Here is a 16,199-nt window from a genome sequence, read left to right as displayed (position 1 = left end):
GGTGGTGGGTTGATTTTCATTTTCATTTGTGAAAATGTAATAATTTGCCTGCCTCGCCTTGCACATACTTTTGCATTTCAATGTAAATGCTTTGGAACACGATGTTACTATACCATACCTTGGCATTATAATTTATAATCATTTTCATGTGCAAAAGGGACACGCTCCTGTGGTGTGATGATGGAGGAGGAGGAGGAGGAGGAGGGAAATAGCTTGTTGCTATGGATAATCGCAGCCATGGTAACGTTAAGACGCCAGTCTACACAGGAAGTTGGGGATAAACGCGGCTGGATCTTTGGAAGACAGAAAGTTAGCTGAGTAACCAGACCTTTTCGCGTTCCTTCATGGCACATTTTAAACTATGTTCGTGTCGAAAGGGTAAAGTAACGATAGAGTACAAAGTAAATGTTTGCCTGGGTGTATTTGGATTGCCCTGAGATAGTGCTGCTGGCTGGATGCAACGTGACAGTTGACTGAGCTATCTACCTTGTTAGCCTAGCAGTAGTTAGCTGCTGTCTCTACAGTTCTGTTGTCAAGCACAGGTCATCAGAGTAATACCCCCAAGCCGTACTTTTGCAGTTATGGGATTTTTCGAAGTATACTCTCACCCTGCGTTGATTCGTTACAAAACGAGCGTGTGTACAAAAGCGACACTGTTTGCCATAGCTGTTCTGTGTCTTACCTACATTCCCCCTCTCCTGGTTGCATACAGAAGCCAAGGTAAAGCATCACATCGGCTGGTGTGAAACATTGTCTTTTATATAAACGCATTTCTTTCAGAAACTAGCCACGGATCACGTCAGGTCATGTGCATCATCAGACAGCCAAGTCACAGTCTTGCTGTGTTTGTTCTGTGCAGGATTCTGGCTGAAACGTAGTACCTATGAAGAACAGCCCGTTATCAGGTTTCAGTATCAGATGCTTCTGGTGGCTGCAACCAGCTCAAGAGGCGACTACGTCGCGTGGAGCACATACCCCAATTTGAATAATTTATTAGGAAGCAACCTGCGAATCCCCATGGTCTCGGTAAGGTCAGATCCATGCACATGGAACAGCTAAGTTCACTGTTTTACACACAGATATAATTGCCCCTTTCATTCGCAGTGGCATATTGAATATGAATAAATGTACTCCTTGTGTATATGTTTTGCTGCTTCATTAGGCAAGAGAAGAGGATCAGAATCAGGATGGGAAGATGGACCTGTTGAACCTCCAACTGGAGATTCCTCTCTTGGCCGAGGAGCAAGTCTACAGCGTCCAGCTGCTGCTCACTTTTTCATACCAGCTCTTTGTAAGACCTGAGACCACACATCAACACATTCAGATCTTTTCATCAATCTGAGCCAGTGATGGGCAACCTGAATAGAGCTCTTCCAGAGAACGTTTTCTTTATTACCGGAAAAGAACTTTGGCTCTTCAGCGTTGACGTCAACTTGTATGCGGCGTTTGGACTACCGGTTCCATGGCGATTTTTTACATTGCAAAACGCCATAGAGATTCAGGTTTGGCAAAAATATAAGTTGCACGGCAACAACGAACATTAGCGTGTCCCCGCATCCCTTTCTCATTAGTGGAAGGGATCGTATCACCATGTTGGTGTATTCACATGTTAGATCACGACGATTATAATTCAATATTGCTAACCCCTTTCTGATCATTAAAACTTCCGAACTACATACTTTCCTTTGGTTGCCATGGGTACAACCTTCCGCACATACATGCCGTTAGATACAGGCGCCGCTTCTGTAGTCACCAAAAGCTTCCGGGTTTAGCATATGGACGCAACATCGTATTTATGTCGAAGTTTGACACAAAATGATCAACCATGTCATACCTACAGCCTATTTTTAACACCCTCGACAGTTTGCGGGGGTTCGCTAAGCGCGTGCTTGCACTCGGAGCTTATTTGAAATTTACCCCTATTCATTCCCAATGGAGGCCGGAAGCCGATAGGAACCAGGACGTCCTTAAATGCTAACATGAAAGACTACAATCTACTACATGCTTCCGCTTCCGCTGAAGAACTCTATTCATATTCTATAATCCACTGCCACTTATTCCAAATGATTTACCTGTGCAAATGAATAAATGGCTCTGGATTGTAGAGTCTCCATCATGGTTGCCCATCACTGTCTGAGACTGCATAATACCCACTGAGGTTCAGTCATTGGGTGCTTTCCGATATACGGACCCCCGTCCTCCCTTGCATGTTTGTTCCCTTGCAATGACGTCACTGACGGCAGAGGTCTGTTTCAATATTTAGCAAAAGCGCAATTCTATGTCATTTTCTCATTTGCAATCGGTATAATGAATGAAGAATAGCCCACCAATAGTTGTTGTGGCTAGGCTGACAGCGGGGAAACTTTTGTTATCTCCCCGGGTCAGGGCGTCAGCAAAACACGAGGCCACAAGCACAGGCCGAGGACAGGAGTCTACATATTGGAAAGCACTCATTGTGTGTTTTTTTATATGCTTGTGCCAATCTCTTCCTTTTAGAGGATGTCTACTGTGGTGATGCAGAATCTGGCGTTTGTGCAGCACTCATCTGCTGTTCCGGGGTCTCAGCTTTTTGTGAGCGGAGACCTGCGCCTGGAGCAGCGAAGCCCCCTCCCGCACCGAGGCCTCCACACCACGTACAATGTGAGCTTTCACGAAGACAGAGGAGTCAGGACCAACGGCATTCCTTCAGTGGCACACCGACACAGGGCACACTCACTGACTGATACCACAGCACAAGCTTGCCTAACATTGTTAGGATTTTGCCAGTGTTGAGTTACAATATACAAATTCAGGGCCGGCCCGAGACATAGGCGAACTATGCGGTGGCTTAGGGCCCTGTGAGAGCACCGAAGTTCCAGGATGAAATGAATGTTCCTCTAGTTTCCCTAGTCATATTTTTATGTGCCATTTACTACAATGAATGAAAGAGGAGCCTCTATATATCAGGTATGGGGGATCCCGGATGAAATTTTGCTTAGGTCCCCGTAAAGGCTTGGGCCAGCCCTGTACAAAGTTGACGACGTGTTGCTGTTGTATAGAAACCAATGACTGTGTACGTGTATGTACTGTGCACAGCTTGGATTCATGGTACACTGATGCAGTGGTCTGTTATTTAAACAACTACAGTATAGGCTGTGGGCCTGTAAGATGTAGGGATTTTTCTCTTCTAGGGGTATTGCAGTGCCTGTCACTGCTCATTTATGAACATTTACATTATCTCTGCTGGTTTCTCTAAAACTTGCGTGTGCCTGTACGTGTGCGTGTGTGTGTGTATAGTGTGTGTGTGTGTTTTAACTATATAAACAGAACACCCTTTTGTGTCCCTCTGTTTCTCTTGTAGGTGTCCGTTATAGATGGCAGCAGTCCTTTTGCTAGCAGCTATGATCTGGCCAACATCATTGGAGAATACCAAAAAAGAAACCGTAAGAAAACATTGTTATTTTTAGGGGCCAAGCAGCGAAGCTGGCGAAGGCCCCTAGAGTATTAGTAGGTTTTCTTATTATTCCGAAACGTCTTTCTTCACCTTAGTAAGTCTATGGCAGCCCATAGAACCGTGCGTAGGAAAATGCTGTAAATCGGCACACATATTTGGGCCACCAGTCTCAGCATTACCCACAGCGATTTATAGGACCCACTCCCAACCCTCTAGCGCCACCAGCAGGTCAAATTTGCAGGTAAATTTCTGCTAGTAACTTGAACTGCTGGTCCAGTTTTCAAAATCCCTGGAATCCTTGGGCCAAGACGAATCCAACACACACTATGACGTAATTTTCCACCAGGATAGTTTTCCCGCCATTTTGAATTTTGTGAAAATGCTACTTGTCAGACAATTTTTTACATTTTTTTCTGAAAATCGGTATATAGCTTCTGTGGACTGAGTCTCACAAAAGTTGTCAAGGAATTTAAATCGCTTGGACCTGCCAGCCAATCAAAAAAACAAAACTGTTTCCTGACAACGTTTTTCAACTTTTTTGGGTACATTAGAGTGTGGAGTGATTAAGTTTATTATTTTCTGTTCAGAAAATAGTAAGCAACATGCATTTTTACCCCATTTTTACCCATAAAATGTCATTCAGTGTAATACGGTATAATACAGTTGGTAATGCAAAAAAATATGGATGACGTTAAAAAACTGAAATAAGCTACATAACATAGTAAAGGGCTATATTTAAGGTCTTCATCAAACCTAAAATTTTGTAGTTAGAGGCATTTGGAAATATTTTTTACAGTGTTGGTAGTCTTTCACCAAGTGCATTTTACCCATTTGGCTGTAAGAAGTTTTTCCACCGAAGAGAAAATCAGTTTAAAATACACAATTATTCATTTGTTGTATGCCCCCGCATGTGTTGTGCCAAACAAATACGTTTCGTAAGAATTTTTACTTTATTTTCACATTAAAATGTGTATTTCACTGAATGACCACAAATATTACACTGAATGACGCTTTGGTAAAAAAGCCTATATAAACAGCTACTATTCATTACTATCATATTGTTACCATCATACTACAGTACTCAACGTCTTGAATGAGTGACAACAGAAATAAATATTGTCAAATAATTGGTATTTTACTTCATATTGGGGCATTAAAGCATGTTTTGAAGAACTTCCAAGATTACAAGCTTAGAGGTAGGCTACTACTTAGGCCTAAAACAATAAAAAAGAAAATATTGGCTTACTAAGGATGTTCTGATAATTCATGTACAACTTCCAAAATCCCAGAATCGAACCAGTAGTATGGTTGCTACATGGTAATAACAATGTTGTAATGGTAATAACAATAAAAGTCATAATTTCAAGTAGTATCATCATTATTATTAAGCAGGATTGCAGAGCAAATCCCGATTCTAGTAATCTCTAAGTACAGTTTATTATTATTATGCTTGCTTGATTCTCTTGTGCAGGACAGTAAAACTAGAAAATGGATCACCTCCTGACCTAGGCCTTTCGAGATAGAGACACCGTTCAAACACTAAAACGACCGGCTCGGCTTGGAGATCATTTGTTCTGATATAGCGTGTCCATGTCTCTTGTCGTTTTTCCGTTTTTTGCGATTTTGTGCAAGTTTGAAAACAATGGTAGAACCCTCAGGAGACAGTGCTCCGTCACTACAGATCAGAGTGAGGCTTTTTCGGTCATAAAACATCAACACTTTCACCTAGAAATTTAGTTGACGCGTTGTTAGCGAGCTCTATGAGATGATTCCAAACTGTGAAAGTATCATGTCCCAACTCCCATTACTTTTTAAATGGCAGGTGTGTGAAAACTGCAGCACTGGCCCAATGGCTTTTCCCATTGACTCTTGAAGTGCCTTTCTGAAGAGGTCAGCACATCTTCCACAAGAGGTCCATTTGTGACTGAACCGTTTAACCTATAAACTTCATTCAAAGACTGTTAGAAAGATCACATGTATGACTCCAATCTGTGAGCAAGACTAGCCAATTCTTTTTAGTTTTTTTAACAACTGCAATCTAAGAAACTAGAAACTGTTTTTGATTCTGCCCTTTGCCTTAGAGCAGTGTTTCTCAACCAGGGTGCCGGGGCACCCTGGGGTGCCGCAGGCCCCTCTCAGGGGTGCCGTGGAAACGTGACTGATAAATAAATTGTGTAAATTAATATATATTTGTCTAAATTAATAAGCTAGTGGGATCTTTCGTCTGCCATTTACGCACGATAAAGTAAATTTAGGTTGCCCCAATAAGCTGCAACTTCAATCGTAGGTTGTGTGACGTTACGTCTGCAAATGTGTTACTTTTCTAAGCTTGTGTGGTATCGGATGCTTGTTAGTTTGGGGTGCCTTGACATTTTTCATGAATTGAAAGGGTGCCTCGCCTAAAAAAAGGTTGAGAAACACTGCCTTAGAGCACCATACTAACTGCCATACAGTCAATCAGAACAGGTGCTGCCAATAAAAGGTTCCATCTCAACTGTCACTTTCTCTCAACATTCTATTCTTAACGAGCACCTGCAACTACCATTCTAGAAGTCTATTGTTCAGCTCTTCAATGCAATCTGATATTGTCTTGCTGGAATGTTTATGACAGCCAGCTGCTTGGCTCAATGGTAAAGGTGCTGGATTAGAGATATGGAGGTTGTGAGTTCGAATCCCACTCGGACCCATGTTGATTTTCAAAATTATATCATATGCAGTGTTCCTTGGCCAACTTAAAATACCATGTATGTCATTTAGTATCAATGGCAAAGGTGCTGGATTAGAAATATGGAGGTTGTGAGTTCGAATCCCACTCGGACCCATGTTGATTTTCAAAATTATATCATATGCAGTGTTCCTTAGCCAACTTAAAATACCATGTATGTCATTTAGTTTATCCCCAAAACGCGGAGCTACAACACTTTCAAGATGGCTGAATCCAAGATGGCTGAATTGTTTGGCACATAACTTCTGACTGGGTGGATGGATGATTTTTTCCAACATTTCTTTTAGCTCTGTTTTCTCAATAGTAGTTTGTTTTTAATTTAGGGATAGAGATATCAAAAATAAAACTGCTCATCTCTGCCCCAAAAGGCAAGCCCACTTCCAGCATTTTCTGTGAGAATGCAATCTAGTTATTATCATCATTCTACTTCCTTCATGTTATATTTCTGTTATTTTCATTAATTTACTTTATTTAATTAATTATCATTTTTGTATTATTATTACTTCAGACTGAATACTGTAATGGAGAGTCAACTGGTTCACTTCAAAAAAGACTAGGCCAGGGATGACTGGAGCACTCAGATACTTTTTAGTTATTTTATTGTGGTGCAAACATAATGACTGACGTTTCGACGCAGTGTGCGTCTTCTTCAGAGGCACTCTGAACTTTAAGCATTTAAAATGACGGAGAGAATCAATCAAACTGAAATATCCAAATTCCATGACTTGCTCATGAATTCACCTTCAGAGATATAGATGAATAGATATAGGTGGCTCTAAATCACCCACTCTAAAGGAAAAAGGAACTAGAATTGGAATCCTAAAAGAGGTTTATGTGACTTCCAAAGGTCAGTCCATGGTTAAATGGTGTTGAAACAGGAAATAAAAGGCAAGACCAGGAGGTACGTTTAAACACACCGGTTTTGTTGGGTGAGCTGTCGTCAGCTGGCCTGTAAAATGTAGAGTTCATCCTACAGCAGCCATTTTTAACGAATTTGGTTTAAACTTCTACACTGTTGCCTATTATACAGTATCTAACACCCACAACTGACCGTATTTAACTTTGAACTTATCTATCTTTTTGATGCCTTATTTTTTTTTCTCACACCCAAAATGCTTTCTGGTTTCCCTCCACTCTTGACATTTGACCTGCTGTGTCTTTGTCCAATGCTCTCCACAGTGACAACGGTGTTCTCTTGCCCGAGCCCGGTGTGGACTGTGGGGCGGGCTGCTGAAGCTCCCTTCAAGATAAGTGCAGTGGTGCGCTACCCCGTGGAGCTCATCAGATATCCTTTTGTGTGTGTGTCTGTCTGTCTGTCTGTCTGTCTGTCTGTCTGTGGCTGTATCTGTGTGTGTGTGTGTGTGTGTGTGTGTGTGTGTGAGAGAGAGATGGCGGAGCAGATGGTATGCAAGCATGAACATTGGCACACATGTTAATTAGAATGCACTCTTGCAGCACAGGGCGTTTGCCACGTATAAATCCAAGATGGCCGCCATTTTTTCAAGATCGTGCCGCGGCGCCCTCTCTCTCCTCTGCTCACCCACTCAGTCACACGCAAACACAGGAAACTATAGACCAGAAGTTGCTCTGTTCGGTTTTGTTTCACAGTGCCTCAAGGTAAGCCTCAAAAGAATAGGCCTATTGTGCTTTAAAATTAGGCTAATGTATGAAGAAATTAGTTACCATTGTAACATGTAGGTAAGGAGCTTCCGAACCTTTTTGACACTTCATGTTTTCTATTCGAATTTCTCGACTGTCAAGAGACCGCACGCCTATGTGAGGGATTTTTTCCCTCGCTGCACGAAAGGGAGGAAAGGACTTGCCTCTTCTGTGGTTTGCTAGATTGAAATATGACAAAAATATCAACTGACGCGGTTTGAAATTGTAACCAAGGTGGTGGAAAGTGTTGCCACAGTGACGGCTTGCAACCTGTGAACCAATGGTCTTGGCACAATGTGTTGAGAGTGCGTTTAACACCTAATAACGGACTCTTCTAATAGACCTGTGCAAGGTGCATAACTTTGTCATGAATGAACTCAAAGATGAAAGATTTCAATGAATGAATGAATCCGACTTCTTATGAGAGAGAGAGAGAGAGAGAGAGAGAGAGATTGCGTGCCGGTCTGCATGAGTGACTTTTTTTCGCCTCGCTGCAGGTAGGGAAGGGAACAGTGGAATGCAGCGTCCTTTACTTTCAAGTGTCACAGTGGGTTATTTTTTCAGTAATAAGTCAATATTCAAAATAGAGAGACAGAGATGTAGAGTGAATGTGTGGGTTTGCACATTAGAACACTATTGTTAAAGTGATACTGTGCCATTTTTGGAAATAGGCTCATATTACACCTCCCCTTCAGTTAAATAATTGAGTTATACCTTTCTCTTGTACTTTCAACCGTTCTCTGAGTATGGCAGTGCAAATTTTACCTCCATGCTAGCAGTTAACATTGAGTCCTATGAGACCAGCTGGCGGCTAACTGGTCTCATAGGACTCAATGTTAACTGCTAGCTTGGGAGTAAAATGTGCACTACCGTACTCAAAAACGGCAGGAAGTACAGGAGAAAGGTAAAAGTTTTAAGCTTAATTATTTAGCTAAAGGGGAGGTGTAATATGAGCTCATTTCCAAAAATGGGACAGTATCACTTTAAGTGACCATATTCTTGTCATTATTTGGTCACACCAAGATACCAATGTGTGTCAATCTATTACACATTAAGTTATACAACTCATTGAGTGAAAATGGGCCAGATATTGTTCTCTTTCGGTGTAGGAGTTACTACAAAAGCACTGTTGTTACATGATTAAAGACCTGTGTCTTTTTCTCTCCCTCAGTTATGTTATCCATACCGGCATGCTGCGACATTGTGCTCAACAACAGCTCTCATAATGCATCTTTTTTAGCTTTTTTTCTCTCTCAACGCTGAAGACACAACACAACAGGTGGAAGGAGAAACCAAATTCTTCCCACCTCTTGTAACGTGATAGTGTAGCTTGTCTACTTCAAGCCACCTGATACTTCCCAGCTGGGAGTCGAGCAGTATGTGAGAATGGATGGATGGATGGATGCTTGTATGAATTTGTGCTGCCTGAATGTAAAGCTTTATAGCTGTTGATGATGAGCTACACTAGGGAACTTTTTTCAGCAATGTTTTGAAGCACTTATACTACAATGAACAATGAAGAGGACGGCAGCAAACAACCGGTCTTAACCCACTTTAGCCTGGAGCGACATATACGCTGCATTCAAGCTCTTGAGATTCGAGTTTTTAAAATTAAGAATGTGGGTGTTAGAGCTGACTGAATACATTCTAATGCAAAATGAGGGCCCTAGCTTTTAAATGCAACTAATTTCATATTTTTATGTGCTTCGGAGGCTGATATTTAGGTCTTAATAGACAGAGAGCACCCTTTCTCAAAAAGGGCTTAGGCTAAAATGGGTTAATCATTCCATCAAAAATGTTAGGACTCGTGCCAATTATGTTGTTCCCTTGCAACCAATTGCTAAAAAGTATCATCACCTTTTTAGTTTTTAAAAAAGTAGGAATAAAAGTGTGTATGGATGTGGATGAAGGTAGAACTTTACGGCTGTTGTGTTTCTAAATGTTATTATTGTTTATTTATATTCCTTGACGTTGAGCTCACTTACCGGCCGGGCTTCTGGGAGATGATCAAGTTTGCGTGGATCCAGTACGTCAGCGTCTTGCTCATCTTCTTATGGGTCTTCCGTCGCATCCAGGACTTTGTCTACGAGAACCAGGTCTTGCCCACCGTGCCTCTGCTGCCCTTTAAACAGCACAAGACTTGAGACTGTCTGCTGCACATCATCAAACATAAAACGACCCAAATGATCATGTGTGGAGGGATGTCCTGTAAATGGGACAGGAACTGACATTGTTTCATCAAGGATCAATGTGTTTAGTTTCAATGAGCACTGGAGTTATCACATTTTCACTATTTGTATAGGTTTGTTTGTTTGAGCTGTACTTTTGATACATTAAAATCGGTTTGTATAAATGACTGTATTCATTTAATTGCTTTTTTTATATCTTTTGTTTTTGTGTTATGTTGCCATTTCCAGGACAATGTACCCTCATACAACTTAGTTGAAGGTGAAGATTGTGCACATCCCAGGAAAAGGTGCAGGACAAAGGCTGACTGTAGCTTCGAAGTGAAAGGTCCGCACACTTGAAATCCTTTTTGTTTTCTTTAATTATTTCATGGCTATATTACGTTTCGACTTCACAGTCTTCATCAGATTCTTCTGAAAACTGAAGTCGAAACGTAATACAGCCATGAAATAATAAAAGAAAACAAAAAGGATTTTTTGCGGATCCCTCATACAACTTAACCATTGCCGTTCTGGTAATAGCTCAGTTATAACAGGTACCGTGTTTTTTTTTTTTTAAAAAGAAAGAAAGAAAAATTGCATACCGGTAAGTATACTCAGCAAGTTTTTTTCAAGATCATAGTGATAGCTTCTGAAATGGTATGATGAGATCTTGACAGCTCATCATAATCAGTACCAGTATAGTTTTAGATTTTTGTGTCCAGTCATCCAAATAGTGTGACCAGATGGAAGGAGATTGCATGAAGGTATGAAGAAATGTAACACCGCTTGACTTTCAGTACAGTACAATACAATACAATATGTGTTTACTATATTGCGCAGTATCACAACAAGGAAGTTGTCTCAGAGTGCTTTCCAAATTCATATGCACTTATCATATGCACATATCAGCTTTGATGGGTGCTGCATGGCGCCAATTGGCCAGAGTTCATGTGAGAAAGTCATCCAAATAGCGTGCACAGACTTAGGAAGGAGATTGCATCAATGTATGAGGAAATGTACCACTGCTTGAGTTCATAAGGTCGAGCTGAATATATTATTTTGCTCCCTATATGTAGTTTCAACGCTCTTCTGTTTGTCCATTTTCATGAACAATGAACCCATCTTTCACAACACTATTAAGTGTCATTAATGACAGATACAAAGATTAGAGACGTGATTTTTGGCTCTTTGACAGGATCTGGATCATAGTGGCTCGTTCCTTCCAAAGGGCCGTTCAAAACACTGGCTCTTTTGAACGATTTTTAATTATTTATTCAGTGTTAGGAAAATAGCATTTTTGACTATACCTCAGGTCATGTTGTCTAAACAACAGATTGTCCTCTCCTTCTAAAGACTGTTTCTGCCACTCTCCGAGGCAGACATTGAAGTGCTCATGTGAAGGTTACATGTTTAAAATGAATGAAAAATGAACAAAAACATTGTATAGTGGTTCCCCCAGCTGTGATTCGGTTCCCATTGTTCACCTCTAGGCGCCGTTCAAAAGAACCAACACTGGGGTTCTTTATGTGGCTGTATGTGTGCTATCTGAGGCCATACATCCGGGCGATTTTTTTTTGGCCCTCCGCCTCATTTCTGCGACATAATTTGGCCCTTGGGGAAAATATTTGGAGACCATGGTGTACGTTTTTGCCCCCAAGGCTTGAGGGTTCCTATGACCCCTCAAGATCACTGCGGTCCTCCTCCAAGGGCGAGCTGGTCATCCCCCGCACTAAACTCAAGGTCACCAGTGACAGAGCCTTTCATGTGACTGTCCATGGAACAACCTACCCAGCCACATTCAAAATGCCTCTTCACTGGCCATCTTTAAACAACTCCTTAAAACCCATCTCTTTTTGGAGGCCTTTGACTTCTAGTGTCCACAAGCACACACCCACACACACTTACACTGATACTATGTAAAGCGACCTTGGAAGTTTTGAAAGGCGCCATGTAAAATGAAGCTATTATTATAATTATTATTATTATTATTATTATTATTATTATTAGGTTTATTGATGGTAGCCAATGAAACCTTTATTTCATTTATTCATATTAATAAGTTTACATTTCAAAAATATTATTTTGGTTTGTTATTCTGTCCACTTGTTGCTCATTTCATGTTAGTGGGGTTCCTAGACCCTCAGTCATTAACCATTAATGCAAAAGTTTGTTTTTCTTCGGAAAAATCGGAATTATGCATTTTTCTGAAATAGGACATATTGTCTTACATTTACAATGTCCCTTTTATAAATTGATGCCAAATTGTTGTTTTCTTTTTTTTCAATTGAAGATAAAGGTCTATAGAATAATTGTGGCCTGAGATCTTGTTTCAAGAAAGTTGTTTTTTTAGCCCAATTTCTAAAATTACCAAAATTGAAAATTTCTTTAAACTTTCTTCTGTAACTATCTTACATCTGCATGGTAATATTGTTTTATTGTTACTTCCAACCAGACTTGTATATGGAGTCAACTATTTCTCAAAAGCAGAAGTGAACTGAAAACTATGATATGGCAGAAATATACAGCGGCCCCTAATTTTAATTTAATTTAATACATTTTTCATACAGTGGTTTGATGTGCAGCAGTTAACCCCTTAGCGCAGAGCCCATGTTATAACCTTACTGTCTCCAAAATTGTAATGGCTATGTCTTAATATGTTACTTAAGACTCTCTGTACTGTCATAGCAATGTTGTTATGATGTAGTTGAGTATTTTCAGTAAATAGTGAATAGGCCCGCCGGCCCCCCCCATCTGCAGTAAGAGGCTACTCATCTTGATGCGGTTCATACCATACATAATGTGCAATCAATCACACACACAGATCTACACCAAAATGTCTCTGCCGTTTCACCACAAAAGGATCCAGACCTATCTGTACTGCAAGATTCGGTGTGAGTCTGTAGTGTGTGTCGCTTTTAAAAATATATCAGTGAGAGAAATACAATATACACTTTCTTTTGTTCGAATCAAGATCTGCTCAATCTACTCAAGATTTGTTCAATCAAGATCTACACACATGCACGCGAGTACACACAGAAACACAACCACAGACACACATATCAGAGTTCAAAAAAGGTGCACATTTAACTGTTGCATCTCAGGACTCCCGGACCCTCCACCACCAGCTCCATCGGACCTATCTATCTCAGTCTCTGATGGGGACATACACAAACAGGCTCCTGGACCCCTGCACTCTCCTAACTCCCTTTACCCTGAAACCTCAATAAACTGTGTGAAACGTGACACATTTGTGGTCCTCCTCTGTCTGGTCCTGACAATGTGATATTCCGAGCACCCATAGTCCATTTGTGGTCACTGCTTGTTTGATGATACCCCCCCACACACACACACACATTACCATGATAACCAGTAAAATGTAATTGATAAGTTGTCAATGACATGACAAAGTAAGAGTTCAGAACATCATATTGTCACTATGGCATTAACATTTGTAGTGTTGGAAAGTGTACTCTCACAACAAGCCCCTGGTTCGTGTGCCCCTTTCTCTTCTCTTTTGTGAAAATGCACCCTCTCTTTTTCTTTTTGGTTGGCTTTCTCTGTTTTTTCTCTTCTAAACTCACACTCTCGGCTGTATTGTGCTTCCATTTTCCGCCCAGACTATTGCCATTGAGGAAGCAGCACTGACTCACAGATGCAGTCTTTGTTCCCCTCTCTCTCCCCCTCTCTCTCTGTCTCAGTCCACACACACAATTACAAGGTGGCAATCAGCCACACACACACCAGCAAAAAAAAAAAAAAGTCGAATGCAGACTCACTCACTCACTACACACAAATGTTCTAGGCCCGGTACCAAGCCAGCCACAGACGCACACTGTCCCTCTCTTTTCCCTTGGAGAGGAATGACCTCATGCAGCCAGGCCCTGGCAGACAGTCGCTTGGTTCAGTCCAGCTCACAAACAGTCACCTGCATCCATTGCAGGCCAGTCAAGAAGAAGCCTTATTCCAAAACGAAGGATGGGAGGGAAAAAGAGAAGACTAAACGTGAAATGTGGAGTAGACTACTCTTACACTTGTTTTGCTGCTGTCAGATCATTTGGTTTTGCAGTGGTTCTTCTCTGTGATTCCAGCTACATTAGCAAACACAGGAAATGAGAAACAATGAACAGGATGCACAGTTGCAAAAAATTTCCTGTGACACTGGCCTGTTTTTGGTATAGAACAGTTGTGATGATCTGTGATGGAACGTGCCATATGATAAAGCTGTAACTGGGTTAAGTTGTGTGCATCGTCTGGCCTCTGGGTGTGCTTAACCCCTTAGCGCAGAGAGTCTTTGTTAGGCCTATAACCTCACTATCACCAAAATTGTACTGGCTATGTCTTAATCTGTTAAGACATAGCAATGTTGTTATGATGTAGTTGAGTATTTTCAGCAAAAAGTAAATGGCGATGGCAATGGTGACCCCATCTGCACTAAGAGCTGCAGGACCTTTAAAAAAATAAAAAAATCAGGAGGATGGTGTTACTTTTATTACATTACACTAAGATGACACTTTCTCTATCCAAAGCGGCTTACCATTATTTAAGTACAGGGTATTGGTTACAGGCCCTGGAGCAATGTGGGGTTGAGGGCGCAGGTAAGGATGGGATTTGAACCTGCAACCCTGTAGCGAAGGGGAATAGAGTTGCCCAGCTGGGACTCAAACCCAGACCTTCTGGGGTGGTAAACTGGGACTCTGACCACTACACCAAAGAGCCAGGCTTGTTGGTGGGACAGTTAGAATACACCCACAACCCTAGTGATGGTCACTCCATCACAAACCCTCTGATTTTAAGGCCAGTGCTCTAACTATTGAGCCACAGCTGCCCATAGTTTGCAGTCATGAGTTTCACTCTTTCACTTTGAGACAGATCCATTGAAACCTAGATTGAAACCCTTTTCGCCATTCTACCTTTGCCTTGAAACTGTCTATGTGTTGGCTGAAAATCCTACATGCTCTTTTTGAAGAACAGTCTGAGAGCGTGGCGTCCATTTCCAATATCCAGTGCATGTATTTGTCTGATACAGAAGTAGCCAGGCTGCGCCCCTCCTAGTGACGCAACACCTTTGAATCGCGGTTGCAAGTCTATGATAATCAGGCAAATACAGAAGTGCCATAGAGTCAGGGCCGGATTAAGATGGCCTGGGGCCCCTAGGCTACAGGTTGCCGTGGGGCCCACCGTGAGGCAAATTTTGCGACAATTTTACATAGGCAATGTCATAATTAGGAGCTAGGAATTAATGATAACATGTCTACCAACTGTATTTAACATGAAAGATGAATATTACCATATTGCATCTTGTCACAATTCTGCAATTTTTCACTTTTGGCCAATCTAGGCCCCCCTGGCAGGTGGGGCCCCTTAGGCTTTAGCCATATCTAGCCTGTGCATTAATCCGGCCCTGCAGAGAGTAGATAAAGCATTTTACAGAGCTCTGGGTTCTGGGTTCATCTGGCCTTGACCAAGAAGCAGGCTGTCAGAAGCAGGCTGACCAGAACTAAAATACTTATTCATACGACAGGTTTTTATACAGGCTAACAAAGGCTGTGTTTATTTAGTGACGCAAACAAGTAATGTCACGTACATACACTGACACACAAGCAACAGAAGGGAAGGAAAGAATTGTATGACTCCATAATTTGAACACACAAAAAGGAGAAGGGAAAGGACTATCTGACGCTATTCAACAACCACACTCGATCCTCCCCAAAAAAGACTACCTATAATGATAGAAAGAAGATGCAATGTACACAGTTATTGTCTTTCATGAAACTTGAGTCAACATTATTATTATTATTATTATTTATTTATTTATCTTTATTATTATTATAAAAGGGTAATAATTGCTGATGATTAAAACTTCTTGTAGTGCTAGTTTGTAACTCAGAAATTCAGTCTAAAAATGTGGCCCACCGAGGTTGGAACAAATGAAAACACTGGAGCATGTGTGCTATCTGCTGCCATACATTCAGGCGATTTGTTTGGCCCTCAGCCTCATTTGGGGAAAATATTTGGAGACCACTGTATATGTTTTTTGCCCTCAAGTAGGTGTTTAGGTTTATTGATGGTAGCCAAACATAAAACTTTATTTCTTCATATTAATAAATGTAATTTTCAAAAATATTCTTTTGGTTTGTTATTCTGTCACTAGTTGCTGACATTTCATCATGTAGGCCCTAGTGCTAGTTGAATTCCACATGTGACAATCAAGGTT

The 16,199-nt window shown here is 41.1% G+C and overlaps 1 protein-coding gene across 1 annotated transcript; it reads left to right on the top strand.

The window, feature by feature from the left end:
* The first annotated feature begins 255 nt into the window (after positions 1-255).
* On the top strand, positions 256-10,178 carry tmem231 (transmembrane protein 231). Its single transcript, XM_063196150.1, has 7 exons — positions 256-720; positions 860-1,026; positions 1,163-1,291; positions 2,497-2,640; positions 3,341-3,422; positions 7,338-7,443; positions 9,799-10,178. Exons 1-7 carry the CDS (start codon positions 582-584, stop codon positions 9,959-9,961), a joined length of 930 nt encoding a protein of 309 aa, XP_063052220.1. The 5' UTR covers positions 256-581; the 3' UTR covers positions 9,962-10,178.
* The last annotated feature ends 6,021 nt before the right edge of the window (positions 10,179-16,199 follow it).

This window comes from Engraulis encrasicolus, chromosome 4 (genome assembly GCF_034702125.1).
Source record: "Engraulis encrasicolus isolate BLACKSEA-1 chromosome 4, IST_EnEncr_1.0, whole genome shotgun sequence".
Classification (NCBI taxonomy): domain Eukaryota; kingdom Metazoa; phylum Chordata; class Actinopteri; order Clupeiformes; family Engraulidae; genus Engraulis; species Engraulis encrasicolus.
The sequence above is the reverse complement of the archived record's forward strand: the minus strand, read 5'-3'. Positions and strand labels throughout refer to the sequence as shown.

Bases quoted from the DNA above. Each gene is read 5' to 3' on its own strand.
- tmem231 (XM_063196150.1), top strand. From the start codon at position 582: ATGGGATTTTTCGAAGTATACTCTCACCCTGCGTTGATTCGTTACAAA. The intron at 2,641-3,340 runs GTGAGCTTTCAC...TTTCTCTTGTAG, and splicing joins GCCTCCACACCACGTACAAT to GTGTCCGTTATAGATGGCAG. The intron at 3,423-7,337 runs GTAAGAAAACAT...TGCTCTCCACAG, and splicing joins AGAATACCAAAAAAGAAACC to TGACAACGGTGTTCTCTTGC.